This window comes from Jaculus jaculus, chromosome 8, assembly GCF_020740685.1.
Source record: "Jaculus jaculus isolate mJacJac1 chromosome 8, mJacJac1.mat.Y.cur, whole genome shotgun sequence".
Taxonomy (NCBI): Eukaryota; Metazoa; Chordata; class Mammalia; order Rodentia; family Dipodidae; genus Jaculus; species Jaculus jaculus.
Window position 1 is genome coordinate 118,644,671 of NC_059109.1, and position 26,166 is coordinate 118,670,836.

General features: G+C 49.1%; 1 protein-coding gene across 1 annotated transcript in view; it reads left to right on the forward strand.

The window, feature by feature from the left end:
- The first annotated feature begins 5,429 nt into the window (after nucleotides 1-5,429).
- Arhgap40 (Rho GTPase activating protein 40) overlaps nucleotides 5,430-26,166 on the forward strand; it is a 47,124-nt gene continuing 26,387 nt past the window's right edge. The window contains exons 1-2 of the mRNA XM_045157665.1: nucleotides 5,430-5,563; nucleotides 19,539-19,741. Coding sequence (XP_045013600.1) covers nucleotides 5,430-5,563; nucleotides 19,539-19,741 — 337 coding nt within the window. The remainder of the gene's footprint in view (nucleotides 5,564-19,538; nucleotides 19,742-26,166) is intronic.

A 26,166-nucleotide genomic window follows, 5' to 3' on the forward strand; every position in this document is an offset into this window, starting at 1 on the left:
CAGCCAGGTCCTGCCCGAGGCTCTATAGGGAGCATCAGTAGCCAGCTGGAAACAGGTCTGAAAGGTGGGTGATGGTCTTGCTGCTTTAGGGGCTGCTGAGACGCCAGGCCTCTGATGATGCAGAAGATGACGCTATTCAAGTGTATATACACACACACACACACACACACACACACGTGTGTGTGACTGACAAACTCCACGTCCACTACTAATCAGCTCCCCAGAGACATCCCTGCAGAGTGCACAGGGAGCTGCCATTTCTCCTGCACCCTCATGACAGCTCTGCTACTTCATTTTCAGAAAATGAAACTGGCTCAGGGAGGTGAAGTCACTTGCCCAAAGTTACACAACCAGGAAAGGGTTTATTATTTTGAGTCCAAATGATGATTCTTGAGATGCACAGGGGTCTCCGACTCATTTCTAGACTGGAATGGGGGTGGTTTCCGATTGCCATTGATACCTGCAGGAAATGGGTACAAACTCAGAATAAGGTGTGTCCTACAGCCTGAGTGACACAAGAAGCATGGCCGGCATTATACCACAAGGTGCTCCTAGGTCCACCCAACAATCCTTGGACCTTTTGCGCAGCTGATGCTCCCTTGTCATTTCCAGTCCTAACGCTTGTTTTCTTTCCGTCCTGAGCCCAGGGCTCTGGGGCAGGAATCCTCCATGCCTGCCCTTCAGCCTCCCCAGCCATCGACTGCTTTGACCCTTCTGTCATTTGCAAAGCAGGTACAGACTCCTCTGGAGGCATGGGTACCAGCTGGGAAGTGTCTTAGAGTGGCAGAGGCTGGCAGCCTGAGGCAAAGATGCAGCAGGCCAGCTAGCTGAAGCCCGAGCTGAAGGCGCCTTCCTGGGCTCTCCAGCATTCAGTTAGTGGCCGTGCACCCACTTCTTGGCTTGCAACAATATCACCATCCTCCTTCACACGGTGTCTCCCTGGGTGTGGGTCCCCTGCTATGGGTCTGAGTCTGGAGCCAAGCATGCTCCCTATACAAGGACCAAAGCCTGACTCATGATGTCCACATAAGGTCTTTAGTGTCTGTGGGGACACAGGTCAGCCCATGTAGGGTTCTTTGCACAGTGCTTGGCTGGCACTTCCCTAGTGTGCTCCCTAAATTGCTGTCAAAAGAACAATAAAAAATACAATTAGAGCCAGGCGTGGTGGCGCACGCCTTTAATCCCAGCACTCAAGAGGCAGAGGTAGGAGGCTCGCCATGAGTTCTAGACCACCCTGAGACTACGTAGTGAATTTCAAGTCAGGCCCAGACTAGATCAAGACCCTACCTCGATTCCCCAGGACCCAAGTAAGACAGATGCACAAGGTGGCCCATGCGTCTGTAGTTTATTTGCAGTGGCTGGGAGCTCCGGCATAACCATTCTCTCTGTGTGTCTCTCTCAAATAAAAAGAACAATGTTGAGTACTGTAAACTAGGGGTTCTGTACCTCCTATATACCAGGAGCAGTCCACGTGACCACCTCTCAAGACATTTTTTTTTTTCCCGAGCTAGGGGTCTCATTCTAGCCCAGGCTGACCTGGAATTCACTATGTAGTCTCAGGGTGGCCTCGAACTACTGGTGATCTTCATACTTTTGCCTCCCGAGTTCTGGGATTAAAGGCGTGCATCACCATGCCCAGCAACATAGGAGATTTTCACTTAAATGAGGAACCTGTGACTCAGAAAGGTTATGGAATTTGCCAGAAGTCACAGAGCTGAGGCTCAACCCGGGGTTGATGGAGCTACACTGTATCACACTGGGTTGGACAGCGCTGTCTTTCTGGGAGCGCCAGCCGTGTGGAGGGCGCAAAGGCAGCACGTGGCTCCAGGGCCTTCTGCATCTCCAGGGCACAGGATGAATCTCCACAGTAAGGGAGGTGTGGCTGCCTGAGAGGTGCTGGCGAGCTGCCAGGTGCCGGGCCAGCAGGTCGGATTCATCACAGTGACTGAACCGGCCCAGCCGATACTCCGGGCCAGCGACAGGGCCAGTAGGGCCGAGGAATGCTGCCAGGGGTGAAGAGGTGGGGCACACTGCCTCCTCCAGGCTTGCCTATGATGGCACAGGGCTTTCCAGGAAGCCAGAAGGCGGCACTTCCTGTCGGATGTTTACAGAGCTTACGCGGGATCCAGACTGTTCACTCTCCCTTCTTGCTTTCTCCCACGGGGTCCCTACCTGGAAGGGAGGAGGCCGTGGCCTGAGTTTGTGGCTTTGGAATAGACATTCATTTACTCAGGCACTAGTTGGCTCACTTGAGCATTTATTCATGTGTTCACTCATTCACCAAGGGCTCACTGAACTCACCCGTTCCCTCAGTCCTGCTTCCTCACATTCTTATACATAGCCACTCTTCCACCTGTCTGTCCATCAACCGTCCATTCCTCCATTTACTGGTCTTTTTACTCATTGCTCTTAGCCATTGTCCTATGCCACCTTTCATCCATTTGTCCATGTATTTATCCATCATCCGTCCGCCCCTCCATCTGTCCATCTACTGATCCACCCCCTACCCATCCATCCATGTGCATCCATCCACCCAATTATCCACCCATCCACCTACGCATCCGCTCACCTGCTCCATCCATCTTTCCTCTACGCATCACCATGGGCCCCACGTGAAGCTGCGTGCACTTCCATAGTAGCTGTGCATCCACTTTTACTCCTGGTCCGACCTACACACTGGGAAGGGCCTTGGCATCACTGGGGCCCCAGATTCTCTGTACTGTGGCTCTTTGAGGCCCGTGGAGAGTGGACATCCAGCCACCTGCGCGGTCTGTTTGAACCAATGATGGTTGCCCACCGAGGGGCTTCCTGAGGACCTTTGTCCCACAAGGCCTTGCCCATCTTTAAAAAAAAAAGTTTTATTTATTTATTTGCAAGGGGAGACAGAGAGAATAGGTGAGCCAGGGCTTCTAGCCACTGCAAAGGAACCCCACACATTTGCACCACCTGGTGCATCTGGCTTATGTGGGTGCTGGGGAGTTGAGCCTAGGTCCACAGGCTTTGCAGGCAAGCACCTTAGCCACTAAGCCATCTTTCCAGCCCTTTCCTGTCTTTTTGTTTGTTTGTTTTGGTTTTGATTTTTCAAGGTAGGGTCCTGCTCACTCTAGTCCAGGCTGACCTGGAATTCACTATGTAGTCTGAGAAGGCCTCGAACTCATGGAGATTTTCCTACCTCTGCCTCCCGAGACTGGGATTAAAGGTGTGCGCCACAACACCCGGCTTTTTCTCCCTCCCTTCCTTCCTTCCTTCCTTAATTGAGAGGGAGAGAGAGGGCTAGAGAAGGAAAGAATGGGCACACCAAGGCCTCCAGCCATTATAGACAAACTCTAGATATATGCGCTACCATGTGCCTGGCTTATTCTGGGGAATAGAACCGAGGTCCTTAGGCCTTGTGAGCAATCACCTTAACTGCTAAGCCATCTTTCCAGCCCCTTTTCCCATGTTTGGACCCAGGTCCATGCATAGTCCCAGCCCTGTGGCTGCTGTGGGGCTATACTGCCAGTTTCTTAGGCTCCAAATCCTGCCTCCCTGAGGACTTGAACCCTTGGTTGAGGAGTGCCTGGGATGGTCACCACCACAGCCAAAAACACCTCTCCTCCTCCACCTCCTCCTTTCCCTTTCTTTTTCTCTTCCCCCTTTCTCTTTTCATCCTCCTTTTCCTCTTCTTCTTTCTTGACAGGGTCTTGCTCCAGCCCAGGCTTACCTGGGACTCACTCTGTAGTCCAGGCTGGCCTTGAACTCATGGTGATCCTCCTCCTTCAGCTTGCTGGGATTAAAGACATGTGCCACCACACCCAGCTTTAAGGGACCTCTTCTTAAAAGCAAATAAGCTTTCAAAGAGGTGACCGACACTTAGAGGCTTCCAGGAGGGCAGGAAGATCCAAGACATAATCTAGAGAGGCCGTGACACTATCCTGGTCTGGGAGGAGAGACTCACAGACCAGTCCACAGCAGATGCAGTGTTAGAACACATGCTGGGGAAGTCAGGAGGAACACTCTATTTATGAGAGAGGGGGAGAGAGAGAGAGAGAGAATGGGCATGCTAGGGCCTCTAGCCACTGTGAATAAACTCCAGTTGCATGTGCCACCATGTGCATATGGTTATGTGAGAATCAAACCTGGGTCCTCTGGCTTTGCAGGCAAGTGCCTTAACTGCTAAGCCATTTCTCCAATCCAGGATAAAATATTCATGTCTGAAAAGCCGGGAGTGGTGGCGCACACCTTTAATCCCAGCACTCAGGAGGCAGAGGTAGGAGAATTGCCATGAGTTCAAGGCCACCCTGAGACTCCATAGTGAATTCCAGGTCAGCTTGGGCTAGAGTGAGACCCTACCCCAAAAACCAAAAAAGAGAAAAAAAAATATTCATGTCTGGTTCATGTGTGTTTGGTTTTTTTTTTTTAAAGAAGATTTTATTAATTCATTTGAGAGAGAGCAAGAAAGAGGGAGAAAGTGGGAGAGAGAATGGGCACACCAGGGCCTCAGCCACTGCAAATCAACTTCAGATGCGTGTGTCCCCTTGTGCATCTGGCTTTACATGGATACTGGAAATTGAACCCGGGTTTCGTAGGCAAGTGCCTTAACTGCTGAGTCATCTCTCCAGCATCTTGATTGGTAGTTTTTGTTTTGTTTTGTTTTTGAGGTAGGGTCTCATTGTAGCCTAGGCTGACCTGGAATTTACTATATAGTCTCAGGGTGGCCTTGAACTCATGGCCACTCCTACCTCTGCCTCCCAAGTGCTGGGATTAAAGGTGTGTACCACCACACCCAACCCTTGGTTGTTTTATGTAGCAGGATCTTACTATGTAGCCTAAACTAGCCTGGAATTCACTATGTAGGCCAGGCTGACCTCAACCCATGATTCTCCCACCTTCACTTTCCAAATCCTGGGGTTATAGACATGTGCCAACAAGCTAGCTAATGTTCCTTTTTATTGTTTTTATTTTTATTTATTTGATAGCAACAGAGAGAGAGGCAGATAGAGAGAATGGGCACGCCAGGGCCTCCAGCCACTGCAAATGAACTCCAGATGTGTGTGTGCCCCCTTGTGCATCTGGCCAACGTGGGTCCTGGGGAAACGAGCCTCGAACCGGGGTCCTTAGGCTTCACATGCAAGCGCTTAACCGCTAAGCCATCTCTCCAGCCCTTACGTTCATTTTTAAAAGTGCCATTTCAGTTTCACAGATCTTGTGTAGGGGGCTGGACTCACAAGTGTGTGTGTGTGTGTACTCACACATACCTGCCTGTAGGTGGCCCTGGCTCAGTCAGCCCCACCTCAGAGGGAGGCTGGACATTGGCCCCAGTGTGGGGGTGTCTGGAAATGGGTGTGCCACAGGCCCTGCCACCTTCCTCCAGCTCCATTGTGATTCATTCAGCCCCAGAGACAGCAGCACAGCCAGTCAGCCTACCTGGGAGCCCCGTGTGCCAGCCTATGACAGAGTCTGCCCTTCTCCCTGCTGCCCGGATGGAGGGGCTGGCCCTGTCACCCTTGGCCTCGCCCTGTCCTCGGATCCCACGAGCCCGTATCGCCAGGCAGCCGGGGCGCTGGGCCCACCTGGGCTGCAGGTACTGGTTTCGTGGGTGGGGAGGGAGGTTTGGAGCTGAGGATGTCACTTCAAGCTTCAGGACAGCCATGAGAGGCAGGAGCTCCCCTCCATGGTGTAGACGCAGAAGCTGAGGTTCTGAGGACCCAGCAGCTGCTCCAAGACACCTGGCTGAGTTGTAGTGGAAGTGGGGAGGGTGTGCTACAAGCTCTCACCCCGACCTCCTAACTCTCACCTTTCCAGGAACACAGCGCTGCCTGGCTCTTGCGTCTGCCTCCAGCAGGTACCATTGTGTTCAGATCCTTAGATTCGCCACTTCCTTTCCTCTGGAAGGACAGGGTACAGGGACCCCAGCCGACTTATTTGGGTCTCAGTTGGTCAATGTGGCTATGGGGTCACCTTGGCTGAGAACCGTGTCCCCCTCTTTTCTGCTCTTGTGTGTCACTGGCAGACAAGAACTTTTCGAGCTTCCCACAGGCACTTTGATTACAACATATCACAATATGGTGATTATAGAGACAAACAATACAGAAATATGTCTGCCTTCTGCTGAGAATTTAAGTCTTTGAAATACACGTTGAAAGGACTTTCTGCTATCTATACACCGACATTCACAGTTTCCCACAAGTAGAGTCAGGTTGGACATGTGCTTTTAGGGTATTTTTTGTCCCTTAATTAACTCTCTGGGTATCTTCACATGTAGTAACATAAAGATTCAGCTCACTGATTCTAATGGCCTGCCGGATCCAATGGCATGTGGTCTTCTTGGCCAGTGCACTTTGGGTAGGTCCCAGTAGTGGGTTCCCCCCCCCCTTTTTTTTTTTTTTAACAATTCTCAGCACTGTTGGGCATATTACAGTGGGAGAAATTAATCCTGAAGTGTGAGACTGTAGGTGTGAAAGGAGCGTTAGGATGTTCATAGATCTTGCCAACCATCCCAGCCGGGAACAGCCTTGCGGCAGGGGCGTCTCCTTGCTCCACTTGTTTGAGGCCCTGCGGACTGGCCTGCGTGGTCTAAACTTCCTGCTGAGAGTGACTCTGGGCTCCGGGGACAGCGGTGCTTGTGGCGACCCCTGTGTCACGTAGCAAGTGTCCGTGGTGGGGTGTGAGGCTTTGTCTGAACTGGGGGGAGACGTCTGGGGATGTGGATTTTTATTTGTTTATGAGAGAAAGAGGCAGATCGAGAAAGAGAGAGAGAAAAAGAGAAAAGAGAGAGAGAGAAGGAGGGAGGGAGGGAGGGAGAGAATGGACAGGCCAGGGTCTTCAGCCGTTGCAAACAAGCTCCAGACACACGTGCCACCTTGTGTATCTGGCTTATGTGGGTTCTGGGGAATCGAACCTGGGTCCTTTGGCTTTACAGGCAAGAGCCTTAATCACCAAGCCATCTCTCTCCAGCCCGGATGTGGATTTTTTTTTACTGAGACTCAACCAGCTGAGGTTTTCTCCCTCCTTATCAACAGTCTGTCTGATCTGCATTTGTTTTCTGCTGTTGCTGCATGAAACCACACGAAGTCATTATCCTACAGGTCTACAGGTCGGGAATCCTCAAAATCAGGGGTCCTGTTCCTCGGACCTGCTGTGGAGGGTGGTTAGCCTTTTTCCTTGCCTTGACCATGTGTTATTTGGCTCATGGCCCTCCTCCATCGGCACCCTCTTCCATCTCCCTCTGACTCTAATCTTCCCGTCATCACCACCTCTCCTCTGCCTTCCTGTGTCCCTCCATCACTAATAAAGTCCCTTGTGATGACCTTGGGCCCACCCATGTGATCCGGGCTCTCCTCCATCTCAAGAACCCTAACAATCACACCCGCAAAGTCCCTTTTGTTGTATAACATTCACAAGTTCTGGAGATTAAGATGTGAACATCTTTCCAGTGGCCTCCTCCTGTCACTCCATCACTGTCTGTCTGTCTGTCTGTCACCTACATCCATCATCTGCATCAGCCATCCGTCAACCTGCCTACCTTTCATCTTTCCATATATTGTCTACGTCTATCTCAGTCATCTAGATCTCCCTATCTCTATTTGCCATCTATATGTCCTGTCTACCCTCAACTATGATTGATCGATCTTCTCTGTCATCTACCCATCATTTATGGCTATCTGTCTGTTTCTGTTATCTGTCACCTCTCTATCATCTATTGTCTATCTCTCGCTCTCTCTCAGTAATCTGTTTATATCTATACATCATCCATCATTACCTATTTGTCATCTCTGTCTATCATCTATCTAGCATCTATGTCTGTCAATCATCTATTCTCTGTCTATTTACCTACCTATTATGGTTCCTCCTCTGACCCCACCTTTAATCTCTGGGTCCCTTGTGATCCCTGAGGCTGGTAATACTGAATTCACTGTAAGAGCCTCTGGCCCCTTGAATGTGCTCAATCCTGACTGGTTGAATGAACAAATAAATGCTACGTTAGACTAGTTTGAAATTTCATAGCTTCCCCTTTATTTACTTAGAACAAAAGAAAATGAACAAAAGCAGTTAAGCCCTGTGCTTACTTCCAGAACAATGCTTTTCCAAACTCCTGTTATGTAAACATCTTACGTAAATTTTATCTTTGAGACAAGGCCTCACTACATACATAATCCAGGCTGGCCTCAAACTCTCAGTCCTCCTACCAAGTGCTGGAATTACAGGTGTACACCACTATGCCTTGCTTTATTATCATTAAAATTTTTTTGTTTATTTTTTATTTATTTGAGAGTGACAGGCAGAGAGAAAGAGAGAATGGGTGCGCCAGGGCTTCCAGTCACTGTGAACAAACTCCAGACACTTGTGTCACCTTGTGCATCTGGCTAACGTGGGTCCTGGGGAATCAAGCCTCGAACCGGGGTCCTGAGGCTTCACAGGCAAGTACTTAGCCACTAAGCCATCTCTCCAGCCCTTTATTATCATTTTTAAGCATTGAAAAGGCTCCTTAAAACGCATCTTCAAATGTATTAGAACACAAATATTTTGTCCATCAAAATTATATTTACTGGGGCTGGAGAGATGGCTTAATGGTTAAGACACTTACCCGTGAAGCCAAAGGACCCAGGTTCCATTCCCCAAAACCCACATAAGACATATGCATCTGGAGTTTGTTTGCAGTGGCTGGAAGCTCTGGTGCACCTGTTCTCTGTCTGTCTCAAATAAATAAATTTTAAAAATAAAGTATTTTTAAAAAATTATATTAACTAAAAGCCCAGCATGGTGGCACATGCCTTTAATCCCAACTCTTGGGAGTCATAGGTAGGAGGATCACTGTGAGTTCAAGGCCAACCTGAAATTTCATAATGAATTCCAGGTCAGCCTGGGCTAGAGTGAAAAACAACAAAAATTTATATTGACCAATATGATCAGTAAGTGCTTTAAACTGAATTCCTATGTAAGTATTTTTTTTTTTTTTTAATTCTGAGAGAGTCCACTTCTCCAAGTTATGAAAACCATTTCCCTGGGACACTCCATGCGAGACCTTATGTTCCAGTTCACAAAACCACTTGGTCAGGTCTCCCAGACCCCCTCCCCGCCACTTGAGTCTATTCATCTCGCTAGTCACCCACCGTGAGTCATTTATTTATTCAGCGAACCCCGGTGGGGCCGCAACTCTCAGCTCACCTTGGCTGGCTCGCGTGTACAGGCAAAGTAGAGCAGCCGAACCAGAGATGTACATGAGATATTCACCCAACAAAGGAAATGCTCATCGCTGCCTGATAAAGTCCCCAGGTGGGCAAGGCGGTTGGAGAGCGGATATAATGCAGTCTCTGGAAGCGCCCACAGGCTCATCTGGAAGAAGGCATAGGACTGAATGCTGATCAGGAAGGTTTGAGTCGGGGGGCTGTGATGAAAGTCAGGGTCCAGTAGAACTTCCCATGAAGTGAGGGAGACCGCGGCCGTGGCCGTCAAGGATACTATCTTGAAACTCGGCAATGCTGTAACATTGGCCTTGAGAGGAACACTAAGGATCCAGTTTGAACAAGACACCTCTGACAGGTTTCCCTCTGAGCCCACTCCCCAATATAAATATAGTTTCTGTTCACTTACCATTGCTATGAAAACTTACAAGCAAATTACTGAGTTTATGCTCAGTGTACAGCAGGGTTCCTCAACTGGAGCCGACTGAAAGAAAGACCCATTTTTTTATTACAGGTTTTTAAAAAATTATTTTTATTTATTTATTTGTGAGAGGGATAGAGGCAGAGAGAGAGAGAGTGTGCGAATAGGCATGCCAGGGCCTCCAGCCACTGTAAACACACTCCAGATGCGTGCACCCCCTTGTGCATCTGGCTTACATGGGTCCTGGGGAATCGAGCCTGTATCCTATGGCTTTGCAGGTAAACGCCTTAACTGCTAAGCCATCCCTCCAGCCCCAGAAAGACCCATTTTGAGCCTAGAGCACTTATCAAATGCCTCTCATCAATAGTAGTTAGGAAACTTGGCTGACAACACCCAAGTGACTTGTTGGACAAATCACCTCAAAGTCCTTAGCTCATACTTGATTCACATGGAGTTGCATGACAACCGAGCTCCATGCCAGCTGATCTCTCTAGATAGCAGGTACCTTTAAGCCTCCAGACACACCCTCTGTATGCAAATGCACGATTGGAATGATCCACTCCCACGCGAGTCAAATGACAAGGTCAACCTGAACTTCACAGCCAAGCTTCACCACTTACCAGCGGTGGGTCTCTGAGGGTGTTCCTCAACCTCTCGGAACCTCATTTTCTTTGGCTTTCAAATGGTTAGGACCAGCCGCCCCAGCCTCACCGTGAGGGCTGAAATGTGATCCATGCATACGAAAGGCGAATAGTCCTGCTATGCGGGACATGGCCTGAAGCACAGCAGCCGTTTGTGGTCAAAGGGAGTGTGCCTGGAGCTTTGTTTCCATGGAAACAAACATGGAAGCCGCAAATCGTGGAGGAGGTTCAGCGGGTGCCATTCTGAGCGTGTGGACACTCCTGGCTCCCCCGCCTCTTCAGCAGATGCTATGAGAATGTTGTTTCTCCCCTCACTCTATCTCTGTGATGGGCGTGCATGCCAGTGCACATGCATATGGAGAACAGAGGTTGTGTCTTGCTTAATTGCTCTTCACTTTAGCAAGGCAAAGGTCTCTGGCCGAACCCTGTGCTCACTGATTTAGTCTACCTAGCCACTTCGCCCTGGCCATCTTCTGTCTCCACCTGCCAAGTGCTCGGGATGCAGGTGCCACCGCACCCAGCCAGCATTTATGTGGGCGCTGTGGGATCCAAACTTTGGTCCTCATGCTTACAGGGCAAATACTTCCTGCCTGAGCCATCACCCCAGCCTGAGGATGTCTTTCTCTTGACACATGCTAAATCCAGGTGTGAGGGATCCCTCTGTGATTTGTCTGTCTGGGAGGTGAGAAATATTTCATCTGGGGGATGGAGAGATGGCTCAGTGGTCAAGGCACTTCTCTGCAAAGCCTAACAACCTGGGTTCAATTCCCCAATACCCACATAAAGCCAGATGCAAAAAGTGGCATGTGCATCTGGAGTTCGTTTGCAGTGACTAGAGGCCCTGGCATGCCCATTCTCTCTTTCTCCTCCCCCCCTCTCTCTTTTTCCTTGCAAATAAATAAATAGATAAGAATATTTTTAAAAAATTTAAAAAAGAGAATATTTCATCAGTTTTCATTTGCCTTTACCTGATTGGTGTGAGTTTAGCATCATTTCATACAGCACTCCCATGTTGTTTCCGCTGCCTGGTTGCCCAGTATCTACTGTTGTCTTTCTTATTGATTTAAAAAAAAAAAACAAACAACTAGATCAACTAGGCTGGGCGTGGTGGCACCTGCCTTTAATCCCAGCACTTGGGAGGCAGAGGTAGGAGGATCACTGTGAATAGCGAATTCCAGGTCAGCCTCGGCTAGAGCAAGACCCTACCTAAAATAAATAAATAAATAAATAACTATACAGACAATAGCACCATCATTGTTGCCAACATGTCTGCTCTTCTGAACATTGGTCTTACCGTTTTATTGTTACGGGCTTGTTGTTTGAAGGTACGGTCTCTCTGTGTAGCCCAGGCTGGCCGCAAACTTGAGGTCTTCCTACATCAGCCTCCTGAGTGATGGGGTCCCAGGGATGTGTCACTCTGCCAGGCTTGTTTTCGTTAAGCCCTCATGTAGGCTCCTGTCCAGCCAGCAAACTTCCTTTGCTCATGACAACCTGTCCCTTTCCTGTGAGCTCTGTATCTCTCCCCCAACCCCTGAAGTTCAGTAGCCACATCCCAACATTGCCTCCTCCAGCCTCTCTCCTCTGCCCCTCTGGTTACTACCTTGTCCCTCAGGGCTGTCTGTCCATCTTCAGTGTCTCATAGACCGTTGATGGTTGGCATAGAGGTTTGCATGCACGTGTCTGGATCACTCTCTGACCGTGCGTGTGCGCGTGCGCGTGCACGCACGCTACATGTACAAGTGGAGGGCAGAGGACAACCTCAAGGGGTTGGTCTTCACCTTCCAATTAGTTTGAGACAGAATCTCTTTTGTTTGGCAAATGCCAAACTAGCTGGCTAGTGAGTTTCAGAGGTCTCCTGACTTGGGGCTCGTGCCCGCCCCCCCCCCCCAGTCCTTGGTTTGTTGGAATTACAGACTGTGCATCCCATTATACACGGGTTCTGGGGATCTGTGTCATCTCACACCATACCAATGGTGGCATCTACTCCCTCTGGCTTTGGTGTCACAGGTCCTGGCATAGCCTGGGCATTGGGACCGGGCAAAGCTGCCTCCGTTTCAGGGGCACAGGCAGGGGTGCAAAGCAAAGGTCTATGGGCCTGCTTTCTACAGTGAGATGTCTCCTTGGGTCCAGAATGAGTCTCCCTTGCCCTCTGGCTCTGCCCACCTTGAACCAGCTGGAGGGAACGCCCACACCTGCGCCTTTCCCTGCCCCCCAGCCCAGCCTCCAACCTGATTTGGGAAGGCGAATTACGTTGATTTTGCCTCAGGAGGTTTTTATTCTTGTGTTGTAGGTACCATAAAATGACTATGCTTGTAAATGCCACTGCTAGCAGAATTTCTATGTGGGACAGACATGCTGAGCATTGTTTAAATGCTTTGTGCATGAGTGCCGTGCTGGTATTGGACCCAGAGGCCTTGTGCATGCCAGGCAAACACTGCACCCTGAGTCTATCCTTGGGAGCATCACTGAACGATTCAAAGAATGAGCGCACGGCCTGGAATGAGCCAGGTGTGCTTCTGAACTTGTTTGTCTTAAAAAGAAAGTTGTTACATGATAGGGATTCCCTCCCTTACCCTCTTCCTCCTTTCCTTTCCCTTCCTTCCTTCCTTCCTTCTTTCCTTCTCTCCTTCTTCCCTTCCTTCCTCCGCCATCCTTCCCTCCTTTTTTCCTTTCTTTCTCCCCTCCCTCCTTCCCTCCCTTCCCTCCTTCTTTCCTTTCCTCTCTCCTTCTCTCTTTCCTTCCTTTCCTCTGTCCTTCCTTCCTTCCTTCCTTCCCACCTTCCTTCCTTCCCACCTTCCTTCCTTCCTTGCTTCCCTCCTTCCCTCCCTCTTCCTTCTTTCCTTCCTTCCTTCATTTTTTTTTCTCCCTAGGCAGGGCCTCACTGTAGCCTAGGCTGACCTGGAAATCACTCTGTAGACCCAGGGTGGCCTCAAACTCAGTGTGATCCTTCTACCTTAGCCCCGAGTGCTGGGATTGAAGGTGTTCCTCACCACACCAGGCTGGGATTTCTTTTTAAACATTATTTTAAAATAACAAAAAAATGTATGTCTAGGGATGGAGAGATGGCTTAGTGGTTAAGTGCTTGCCTGTGAAGCCTAAGGACCCCGGTTCAAGGCTCAATTCCCCAAGATCCACGTTAGCCAGATGCACAAGGGGGCGCACGCGTCAGGAGTTCGTTTGCAGTGGCTGGAGGCCCTGGCGCGCCCATTCTCTCTCTCTCTCTCTCTCTCTCTCTCTACCTGTCTGTCTATTTCTGTATCTCTTTCTCTCTACCTGCTTATTTCTGTATCTCTCTCTCTCTCTCAAATTAATAAATATGTCTATTATCAATATGTCAATAGCAGCACAGCACTCATGCACAAAGCATTTAAACATGCCATGACACACGTGTGGAGGTCAGAGGACAGTTTTTGGGTGTTGGTTCTTTTGGGTGCTGGGATTACAAAAGCACCACAGCTTCTGGCTTTTACATTATTAGCATCTAGGAATCAAAGAACTCAGGTCCACTGAGCCATCTCCACCGCCCTGGGATCTTCAAGAGCTCAGTTGAAATAATATGTGAAACAGTTAGTGTAGGACTTGCCTGGTCTAGCACTTTGTTCCCTTTGTCCCCCCCTCCCCCAGGGGTTGCTTCGTAGATGGCAGTATGGCTGTGTTCTGATGCTGGGATCACGCCCTGCGTGGCGATGCTTAGCCCAAGGCCCATCGTTCACGCTGTGCTCGTCTGCTGAATCGTGAGAGGGCATGGTGGGCATGGAGAAGCCAGGCTTCCTGCCAACGCCTGGGGCAGCACAGGGCAGTCCCTCGACCTAAGTCCACGTGGGCATGCATGGCTATATACCTGCACATGGGTGAGGATGCACCCAACATCTCCTGCCATACCCCTGTGCATTGAGATCACTGCTGAAACCAAGTCCTGCCCCTCATTGATTCCCACCTCAGAACTCGAGTCACAGCCAAGTGTGGTGGCACACGGATTGCCGTGAGTTCGAGGCCAGCTTGAGACTACATAGTGAATATCAGGTCAGCCTAGGTTAGAGTGAGACCCTATCTAAAATAAAATAAAATATAAAACAGGGCTAGAGGGATGGCTTAGCAGTTAAGGCAATTGCCTACAAAGCCAGAAGACCCAAGTTTGATTTCCCAGGATCCTTGTTAGCCAGCTGCACAAGGGGCGCCTGCATCTGGAGTTCGTTTGCACTGGCTGGAGGCCCTGGTGCACTCATTCTCTCTCTCTTTCCCTTGCTCTGTCAAATAAATTAATTAAAATAAATTTTTTCATATAAAAAAAGAACTTGAGTCATTCAGAATGAAGAAGATAGAAGACCTATAACCATGGTCACACAGAGGGTGAGCTGGGAAGGTGGGACCTCTGTCAAGGGACTTTCTAAGCCTCCTCCCCAGTCCACTGGGACAAAAGGAGAAGGAGCAGGTATGACACAGAACTCAGAGATGGGGGCAGCTTTGTAGCAGGGAGACAACACATTCAGATCTCCTCATTATACTCCAGGACACTCGAACCCATCTAGCGCAGTTATTAAGAGCACTGGTGCTATAGCTTACAATCCAGGTTCAAATCCTAGCTGTACCACTGGCTTACTAGATAAGTTTAGGAGGGTCTCCTTACCTTCCTTGAGCTGCTTTCTTATCTGTAAATTGGAGACAATTGTACCCTCTTCATGGAGTCATAGAGTTGATGGGAATATTTTTAAAATATATTTTTTCTTAATCCCAGCACTCGGGAGGCAGAGGTGGGAGGATTGCTGTGAGTTCAAGGCCACCCTGAGACTCCATAGTGAATTCCAGGTCAGCCTGGGCTAGAGTGAGACCCTACCTCGAAAAAAAAAATATATATATATATATATATATATTTCTTTTTTCTTTATTTATTCACAAGAGGGAAAGACAGAGAGAATGTGTGGGGCGAGCCTCCTGATGCTGCAGAACTCAATACATGTGCCTCACTGTGTGTCTGGCTTTACATGGGTACTGGGGAGTTGAACCCTGGCTAGCTGGCTTTGCAAGTAAGCACCTTTAACCACTGAGGTATCTCTTTAGCCCTGATGGGAATATTAAACCAAAGCTTGGATGTATTTTCTGTGAGGATGGAGTAAGTACTCAGTGAATGTTTAAGATCTAAACCAGAGCTGCTGGAGAAATGGCTTAGTGATTAAGGCATGCTTGCCTGCAAAGCCAAAGGACCCAGGTTCAATTCCCCAGGACCCACGTAAGCCAGATGCAAAAGGGGGCGCATGTGCCTGGAGTTCGTTTGCAGTGGCTGGAGGCCCTGGTGCACCCATTCTCTCTCTGTGTCTGTCTCTCTCTCTCTCTCTCTCTCTGCTTATTTCTCTCTCTCAAATAAATAAAGAAAAATAAAATATTTTTAAAAATCTAAACAAGAACTGTAGACATTCACTGAAGCACTTAGGACTTGTGCATTCTTTGCCCACAACAACAGGATGTTGGAAACAAACCAAACCAAAAGAAAAAAGAAAAAAAAAAAAAAAGGTTGTGAGGCTCTCAAATAATTTCATGGATGTGTTAAACACACCTCCCATGGTTATCTTGCTAAAAGGGGAGACTCATCCTCTCACTACAGAATGTGATCTGGGAAGAGAGCCCTTTTAGAGCGTCAGGTGTTTGATTTCTTTGCATAGTTTTCCCTGCCCCTCTCGGACCTCCAAGAAATTCTACTGAAAGAAATAACTGCTTCTCCCCTCTCTGCATAGCTGTCGATGGGTGACATGGTCACCAGCTTTTGTTTGGGTTTCGATGCCACAGTTTTCAGATTGTCATGAAAACACACGAACACAGAACAGCTCAGAAAACAAAGCTGGGTTCCAGCATGGGGTGCAAACAGACTGGCAGGGGCACCTTCTCAAAAAGCAGAAACAGAGCCAAGCAGCCGGTTTCATAATTAGCGAGGAACTTGATCTCCAGTTTGGCTACTTCTCAAAGAAAACGGTTACGTTGTTCCCCCGGAGGCTGTGGAGCTGGTGTCCCTAGCATGTTCACTTGTTCCCTTTGCCTCATTTCAGTATGTTTGGGGATGGAATTATTGATAGCTCACCGCGCAGGAGGAAACTAAGGGGCGCCAGCAGGACAGGCCGTGTACAAAGAGAGCATGGGGTCCTTATTAAAAAAGGATTTCAGTGGGCGTGGTGGCGCACGCCTTTGATCCCAACACTCAGGCGGCTAAAGTGGGAGGATGGCTGTGAGCTTGAGGTCAGACTGACAGAGACTCCATAGTGACTTCCAGGTCAGCCTGGGCTAGAGCACGCCTTTAATCCCAGTACTTAGGAGGCAGAGGTGGGAGGATCACCATGAGTTCAAGGCCTCCCTGAGACTACATAGTGAATTCTAGGCCAGCCTGAGCCAGAGTGAGACCCTACCTCAAAAAAAGAAAAAAAAGAAGAAGAAGAAGAAGTAAAAGAAAAACAAAAAAGATTTAGTAGGGAATTATCTTCTTTTTTTTTTTTTTTTTTTTGTTTGTTTTTTGAGGTAGGGTCTCACTCTGGCTCAGGCTGACCTGGAATTCACTATGGAGTCTCAGGGTGGCCTCCAACTCATGGTGATCCTCCTACCTCTGCCTCCCGAGTGCTGGGATTAAAGGTGTGCACCACCATGCCTGGCTTAGGAGGGAATTATGATCATGGTATATTGTCTTTATGCATGGAGGTTATCAATAAAAACTTTATGATTTAGATGGCTCAGAGATTGAACATACTTCTCCCAGTTGCCCAGAATCCACATAAAGCCAGATGCACAAAGCGGCACATGCGTCTGGAGTTTGTTTGCAATGGCAATAGGCCCTGGTATGCCCATTCTCTCTCCATGTCTCTATCAAATAAATAAAATATTTAAACAACGATTTAGGGGTTGGACAGAGAGCTCAGTAAGTAAAAAGCTGGTCTCACAAGGACGTGAGTTCCATCTCCAATACCCACATAAATACTGGCTATTGTGGTTCCCACCTGGAGTCTTGACTGGGGAGGCAATGACAGGAGGATGGCTGGATTTCCGTGGTGATCCAGCTAGTCTGATGAGCTCCAGGCCAATGAGTGACGCTGTCTCAAAAGACAGTGGACAGTGTTTCTGAGAATGACACTCAAAGCTGTGCCCTGGCCTCTGCACACAACTCCACACGCGTGTACATTTTTTTGTTGTTGTTTTTGCTTTTTGAGGTAGGGTTTCACTCTAGCTCAGGCTGACCTGGAATTCACTATGCAGTCTCAGGGTGGCCTCGAACTCATGGCGATCCTACTACCTCCCAAGAGCTGGGATTAAAGGCGTGCGCCACCACGCCCATCTCTCACTTCACTCACTGTAGCCCAGGCAGACCTGGAGCTCACTCTGTAGTTCCAGGCTGGCCTCTAACTCACAGTGAATCTCCTACCTCTGCCTCCCGAGTGCTGGGATTAAAGGCGTGCGCCACCACGCCTGTGTCGATTCCACATTTCTAACAGTGCTTGTTTGTACTGCCTTCTTCTGCTATGCCAGATGTGCTGTTATCCAAAAAATACATTTCTATATGGCTTATTCACAATGTCTTGAATTTTGATTCACCCTCCCCCACCCTTCTTTTACTCAGTCTCTTCCTCTGACCTCGCTGAGGCCATTCCACCCCCAGTAATCTGTTCTTCTACTTATATATTATGTGCCAGTATTTGTGTGAGCTTTAAAAAAAAAAAAAACCTTAAAAAAAAAAACACCTTAAATTGAGTTGAGCCAGGAATGGGGGTCCACACGCCTTTAATCCCAGAATAGGGGAGGCTGAGGTAGGGGGATCGCTGTGAGTTCAAGGCCATCCTGAGACTACATAGTGAATTCCAGGTCAGCCTGGACTAGAGTGAAACCCTACCTCAAAACAAACAAAAAGTTGAGGGTTTTTTTGTGTGTGTAATTTTTTTATGAAAGAGAAAGGGAGAGGAAGAGAATTGGCATGCCAGGGCCTCCAGCCACTACAACTGAACTCAAGACTTTGTGCGCATGTTCAACCTTGCACGCTGGTGTCACCTTATGTGTCTGGCTTACATGGGACCTAGAGAGTCAAACATAGGTCCTTAGGCTTCACAGGCAAGTGCCTTAACCACTAAGCCATCTCTATAGCCCAAGATTTTGTTTTAATTGAGGCAGTTCAAACCCTGACAAAGTTTATAGTTTTCTTTTGTCTGAAGGACTCTTGCTGGGGTCAATGCTGAGCTCACATGGCTGTGTTCTTGCTTCCTCTGTGAGGAATCTGGGGGTCGTTTTCCTCCCCATCCCCTGGCAGGGGTTGGTGGCATATTACATGCTTGTGTTCTGAACATTAGTGTCAGCCAAGGGCTTCTCAAGGATTTAGTTCTGATAGCAGCGTTGAACCGTTGTCCCCAAGCCCAGCCCAACAGCTAGAGTAAGAAGATGAATGACAGTAAGAGCTGAGGACTAGGGAGATGGCTCGGTGGGTAAGGAGCTCGCCACACAAGCATGAGGACCTGAGTTCAGAACCAGCAGGAGTGGGGATAAGAGCCTAAGTTCCGATGCCTGGGGCCCATGTGAAATGCCACGTGCAGAGGTGCACATCTGTCATTTCCCTGGACCAGAGCCTGGCTCTGTCTCAGCCTGGAGTTAGTCAATTACACAAGATGAAAATTCATTCAGTGTGGTGTGGGAGGCAGAGGGGGTGGGGGCCAAGGTCAGATTGCTGGGGTCCGACCCTAAAGACAAGCCACGTGGTCTAGGGACACGAGAGGCTGCAACTCGGGCGTCCTCCCCTGTCTCTCAGGGCTACAGGGGGTTAGGGTGTCCAGCTCTGCTTCCCTAAGGTGACTGTCCCCTCCAGCTGCCCCTGTCAGCCCTTTTTTTTTTTTTTCTCTATGAAGATCTGACAAGGAAGGTGGGGGACTTAAGGGGACAAGGCAGGCACGAAATGTGGCCCAGACAGTGAGATTCACACCTAAGAGGGTATGATGGGAGGAAGGAGATCAAAGGCATTCTAGGGAAACCAAGGGGGCCATTAGGCACTGCACGTCCTCACAACGCACACACATCCGCCCACGTGTGACAAGGCCTCGTGGGCCTTGCAGAGAGGACGCGGAACACATTGCCCCTCGGCAGCAGTGCCCATGGTGAAGGATTCCAAAAGGGCCAAGGGTCCTCAGAGAGGGGATAGCCAGTGTGTCGGACACTGCCTAGTGACAAGCTAGGGGAGCATGCCCAGCCCCCAGAGGCTCCTCGCTGGTTTCTGGACAGCCACAAGCTTCGTGACAGCCCCAGGGCCAGCCTCTCAGGAGCACAGCCTACCCTGATCCCCTTCCCTCCCTCCTGCCACAGCCCCGGGCCCTCCTCAGGCCCCACAGCTCCTCACCAGCGGCCCCTGCGACCTCGCCTGGCAGACTGCTCCCACGCGCGGCTGTCCTGGGCTGACAGCGTGTCCCTGGACGGTTTCTGGATGGAGGTGGAGAGGATCCAGCGGAGGGATGAACTGAAAGAGGGGGACGGTGGTGGAGGTGGAGGCGAAGGCCAGCTCCCAGAAGGTGAGGGACCTTGGCTGGACGGGATGGGAGGACCTTCTTTCAGGAGGAGAGATGTGACAGAGACCAGACCTGAACCGGAACTTGAAGGGTTTTCTCCCTCTCTCTCACCGAATGGTCTCTGAAGACCTAACATCCTAGTGGGATTCTGGGAGTTCTGGACAGAGCTCTCAAAGGTACCCCCATTTCTCTCAGGGTGACAGCAGGCCTGTGTTCCCACAACCACATCAGAGAACCATAGCCCAAACCACCCACAGCCACATGGCAAAGCCATCCTAGACACCCAGCTTAAAGCAGCATTAATCCATTGTTGTTTACATGGCTCACCATTCCAGGGGTGAAAGGCTCAGGGTCCTTTCTGCAGTGACAGTCCAGGGACATCTGGAGTTGGAGTTACCTCAAAAGACTTCTCGCCCCATGTGTCTGGCTGCAGTGAGTGTGGCCCGGGACAGTGGTCAGGACCAGCCCCATGTGGCCTCTGCATGTGGCCTGTGCCTCTTCCCAGCACAACAGCTAGAGTAAGAAGATGAATGACAGTAAGAGCTGAGGACTAGGGAGATGGCTCGGTGGGTAAAGAGCTCGCCACACAAGCATGAGGACCTGAGTTCAGAACCAGCAGGAGTGGGGATAAGGGACCTAAGTTCCGATCCCTGGGGCCCATGTGAAATGCCACGTGCAGAGGTGCACATCTGTAATTCCAGCACTGGAGAGGTGGAGCTGGAATCCCTGGGCTCACTGGTGAGCTAGGGGAGCTGAACTGGTGGGCTCTGAGATCAGCAAGAGAGTCTGACTGAAAGAATAACATGGAAAGCAATGGAGGACACTCAACGCTGACCACTAGCCTTGAAGATCTAAGTCCACACGCACGCACACATACGCGCACAAACACACACACGCACCCACACACATCAGAACATGCATGCACACGCATATACACATTCAAAAAAGGAATACGAGCCCGAGAATGAATCAGGATTGCTCACGCTGGCCAGGCTCAGAGGACAGCTAGCATCGCTTCTATTCGCTCTGCCCTCCTGTGTGGACCCTGCATTCCAGGAAACAGGAGGCAGACTCCATCTCCTGGTGGGGTGACAAAGAATTGGGGCATAAGTTGTAAAGCCACTGCTTTCTAGCACAGGAGCTCACAGGCCTTTCCAGAACTGCCCTGTGCTTCCTGCCCGCCTCATCACCTTCCGGCCTGTCTTTAGGTCACTCACTCTTGCCCCTAGGACCTCCTTAGGGTTTCTGACCATAGCAACCCACTCCTGCCCTATCCCCTTTGTCCTGACTGTTCCCTCTTTCTGGAAGGCTCTGCATTCCTGCAGGGCCTATGCATGCCAATAGCCGGGCTTAAAAAAATGCCTTCCAACTTCCCTCCATGTATAGCGCCCGTACCTCTGAGATCCCTTAGTGCCCTACACAGCTTTACTCATTTCTATAGCAACCCTCACAGCTGGCACTGCCCAATGCGTTTACTTGTGCACTGCCTGTCCCCCATCTTCCAAGAGACCAGGGCCATCACCAGCCCTTCCTCTGCTGGGTGCCGGTATCTGGAGCAGCCAAGCCCCATCCTTCCTTATTCAGCAGGCCAGGGAGTGACAAGGCACACAGAACCCTGCTTGGCCTTGACTTGCAGGACTCCCTAGGGTTGATGGGCTGGTGCAGGGCTCCAAGAAGTACAAAATCCTGGTGAGGAGAGAAATGGATTTAGAAGAGGCAGCCTGTCTGCTTTTTTTTTTTTTTTTTTCGAGGTAGGGTCTCACTATGGCCCAGACTGACCTGGAATTCACTATGTAGTCTCAGGGTGGCCTCGAACTCACGGTGACCCTCCTACCTCTACCACCCGAGTGCTAGGATTAAAGGTGTGCACCACCACGCCTGGCTGTCTGCTTTTTTAAAAAATATTTTATTTTTATTTATTTATGAGAGAGACAGACGAGGGGAGAGGAGGGAGAGAGAGAGAGAATGGGCACGCCAGGGCCTCTAGTCACTACAAACTCCAGAGGCATGTGCCACCTTGTGCATGCATCTGGCTTTATGTGCGTTCTGGGGAATCAACCTGGGTCCTTAGGCTTTGCAGGCAAGCATCTTAACTGCTAAGCTTTCTCCCCAGTCCTTTTAAAATATTTTATTTATTTATTAGAGGGAGAGAAAACAAATGCTGCCCATTCCATAACATGGCCAGCAATTTAGTTACAAACCAAAGGGTGAGTTGGTGTGCCTTAATCAGAAAAGCCTCCTTGGACATCAGAGTCAACACACATGGATTGAACAGATTCAAAAGGCAGAAGAAACCAAGACCACCATAGTCCATTTTAAAGTATTTTTTTTTTTAGTTAGCATACAAATATAATGGATCTCATTATGATGTGTTAATGCATATACATCATTGCACCTTTTAAATTTTTTGTTTACTTTTATTTATTTATTTGAAATCAATGGACAGAGAGAGAGAAAGAGGCAGATAGAGAGCGAGAATGAGCATGCCAGGGCCTCCCGCCACTGCAAATGAACTCCAGACATGTGAGCCCCCTTGTGCATCTGGCTAAACGTGGGTCCTGGAGAATCAAGCCTCGAACCGGGGTCCTTAGGCTTCACAGGCAAGTGCTTAACTGCTAAGCCATCTCTCCAGCCTCCCACTGCACCTTTTAAAACCTTTTAAAAATATTTTATTTACTTGTAAGCAGAGAGATATAAACAGACACACAGAGAGCAAGACAAACTCCAGATGCATGTGCCACTTTGTGCATCTGGCTTTATGTGGGTAATAGGGAATTGAATCCGGTTGTTAGGATTTGCAGGCAAGCATCTTAACTGCTGAGCCATCTCTCCAGCCCCATTTTTTGTTTTTGTTCTTAGTTTTTGTTTGTTTGTTTGTTTTTTGAGGTAGTGTCTCACTCTAGCCTAGGCTGACCTAGAATTCACTATGTAGTCTCAGGGTGGCCTGGAACTCACGGTGATCCTCCTACCTCTGTCTCTTGAGTGCTAGGATTAAAGGTGTGCGCCACCATGCCTGGCTTTACTTTGTTTTTTTTTAAAGGTAAGGTCTCACTGTAGCTCAGGCTGACCTGGAATTCACTATGTAGTCTCAGGGTGGCCTTGAACTCACGGCAATCCTCCTACCTCTGCCTCCTGAGTGCTGGGATTAAAGACGTGTGCCACCATGCCAGGCTCCAGCCCCAGCTTTTAAACATTTTAAAAATAGTTTAGCACTGGAAAGATGGCTTAGCAGTTAAGCGCTTGCTTGTGAAGCCTAAGGACCCCGTTTTGAGGCTCCATTCCCCAGGACCCACAGTAACCAGATTCACAAGGGGGCACACGCGTCTGGAATTTGTTTGCTGGCTGGAAGCCCTGGCGCGCCCATTCTCTCTCTCTCTCTCTCTCTCTCTCTCTCTCTCTCTCTCTCCCTCTTTCGCTCACTGTCGCTCTCAAATAAATAAATGAAATAAACAAACAAAAAATATTTTATTTGCTGGGCGTGGTGGGACACACCTTTAATCCTAGGACTCAGGAGGCAGAGGTAGGAGGATTATATGAATTGGGGGCCAGTCTGAGACTACATAGTGAATTCCAAGTCAGCCTGGGTTAGAATGAGACCTTACCTCAAAAACATCCACAAAAATTTTTTTTATTTTCAACCGTTGCACTTTGCTCATGCTCCCGCCCCACACTGACCTTTCCCGTTCCTTTCCTACTGGTCTGCCTCAGCAGGTTATTTCTCCTACTTATGGTAAGTGACGTTGAGGGCTTCACTTATAGCGGGGATATTGTTCCTTTAAAAAACAAGTTTAGAGGGTTGAAGGGATGGCACTTAAGTGCTGACCTGTGAAGCCTAAGGACCCAAGTTTGACTCTGCAATCCCACATAAGCCAGCTGTACAAGCCAATGCAAGCACACAAGGTGGCACACACGTCTGGAGTTTGGTTACAGTGGCTGGAGGCCCTGGCACACCCATTCTCTCACTCTCTCTCTGCCTCTTTCTCTCTCTCTCTGTTGCTCTCAAATAAATAAAAAAATAGACAAAAAAAATTTTTTTAAAAAAGGCCAGTCTGTTGGGTTTGCCTCAAAAAAAAAAAAAAAAAAGTGTAAGGGCTGAAGAATTGACTCAGTGGTTAAGGCACTTTCATGCACAGCCTGATGACCAGGGTTCAGTTCCCCAGTACCCGCAGAAAGTTACATGCAGAAAGTGGTACATGCATCTGGAGTTTGTTTTCAGTGACAGGAGGTCCTGGCACACCCATTCTCTGTGTCTCTCCTTCTCTCTCTCTCAAAAACATAAATAAATATTTTTTGTTCATTTATTTGCAAGCAGAGGCAGCCAGAGAGGCAGAGATAGAATGGATGCGCCACTTTGTGCATCTGGCTCTATGTGGGCACTGGGGAATCAAACCTGGGTCATTAGGCTTTTCAGACAAGTGTCTCAACTGCTGAGCCATCACTCTAGCCCAAGATACATAAATGTCTTTTAAAAGTTTAAGTGTGTGTTCTGTGATCAGGGTGTATCATTTACTTTTCTTGTCACTGTGAAAGAATGCCTGGCAGAACCAACATCAGGCAGGAGGGAGCACGTGATGGGGGCTCCTTACATCTTAGCAGATCAGGAGGCACAAGTTAAGGGGGACTCCACAAAGCTAAGCTAGGGGGTGTCTACACAGCTCTGGTTGCCCTGGGGGTATCTGCTTTTGCCCCCAAACACAGAGGACAGTGGGATAGACATTAGTGTCTAGCTTGTTTGTAGAACCCGGGATGTCATGAAAAGCAGGTTTTTGTTTTGCTTTGGTTTGGTGTTTGCACCTCGTCCTGTATTGGCACATGTACATGTGTGTGTGGAGGCTAGAGGACATCCTTTCTTGTTTGTCTTTCGAGGTAGGGTCTTGTTCTATCCCGAGATGACCTGGATTTCACTCTGTAGTCTCAGGCTGGCCTTGAACTCATGGTGATCCTCCTGCCTCTGCCTCCCAAGTGCTGGGATTAAGGTGTGTGCCACCACACCAGCTTTGTCTACCCCCTTTTTTTTTGAGACAGGGTCTCTCACTAATCTGTAACTTGCCAAGTAGGCTACACTGTCTGGCCAGGGAGCCCCAGGGATCCATCTGCCTCTGCCTCCCCAGAGCTGGGATCACAAACACATACCCGATCTGACATTTCATGTGGGCACTGGGGTTTAATTTCCCATACTCATGCTTGCCAGACAAGCACATTCCTGACTCAGCCATCTCCCCAGTCTCTTGTTTGAGTTTTTTTTGGGCGGGGGGAAGGAGGAGGGTTTTGAGGTAGGGGTTTTTCTCTAGTTCAGGCTAGCTGGATTTCACTATGTAGTCCTAGGGTGGCCTTGAACTCAAGGCAATCCTCCTACCTCTGCCTCCCAAGTGCTGGGATTAAAATCCTGTGCCACCACGCCTGGCTCTGCTTGTTTGTTTTTGTTTCTTCAAGGTAGGATCTCTCTGTAGCCTAGACTGACCTGGAATTCACTATGTAGTCTGAGGGCGGCCTTGGACTAACAGCGATCCTACCTTAGTCTCCCGAGTGCTGCATCACCAAGCCCAGTTTTTGTTTGGGTCTAAAAAAATATTTTATTCATTTATTTGAGAGAGAGTGAGCAAGAGAAAGAGGCAGATAGGAAATAGAAATGGGAATGTCACTGCAAACAAACTCCGGATACATGCAGCCCTTTGTGCATCTGGCTTTATGTGGGTACTGGGGAATCGAACTCTGTTCCTTAGGCTTTGCAGGCAAATGCCTTAACCTTTGAGCCATCTCTCCAGCCCTTGTGTGTTTTTTTAAAAACATTATAAAAAATATTTTACTTATTTATTTATTATTTGAGAGAGAGAGGAAGACGCAGAGAGAGAAAGAGAGAATGGGCACACTAGGTCCTTCAGGCACTGCAAATGAACTCCAGATGCTTGCACCCCCTTGTGCATCTGGCTTACGTGGGTCCTGGGAAATTGAACCGGGGTCCTTAGGCTTCACAGGCAAACACCTTAACCACTAAGCCATTTTCCTGGGTCCCCTTGTTTGGGTTTTTGAAAGCACCAGCACCTTGTTGATTAATTTGGGCAACACTGGGCTTAGCTGCATGCTTCATGCTACCTCTCACAGGTTTGCGACTTCACTGGTGAACGTGTGAGTATTTCCCCCACAGTGAGGCCAGTGTCTCTCCACCGCGTTAGGATAACCACAGGGGCAGAGGTGGGCATGGATCTGGTCCAAGTGCAGCTTCCCCGACCCTGGCCTGAGCAAAAGAGTAGAGTCCCCAGTGTGGGACCAAGAGCTCATCATGTCCCATGGTTTCACTGTAGCATGCCAGTAGTTTCCTTAGGGAGCCCACAATAAATCAGGTCTTGCATAGAGGGCCCACACTCTCCACCGCTGGGCCGCAGGAGCCTGTGGAATCTCTCTCCCCACTTGGGAGGGGTGGTGTGCTA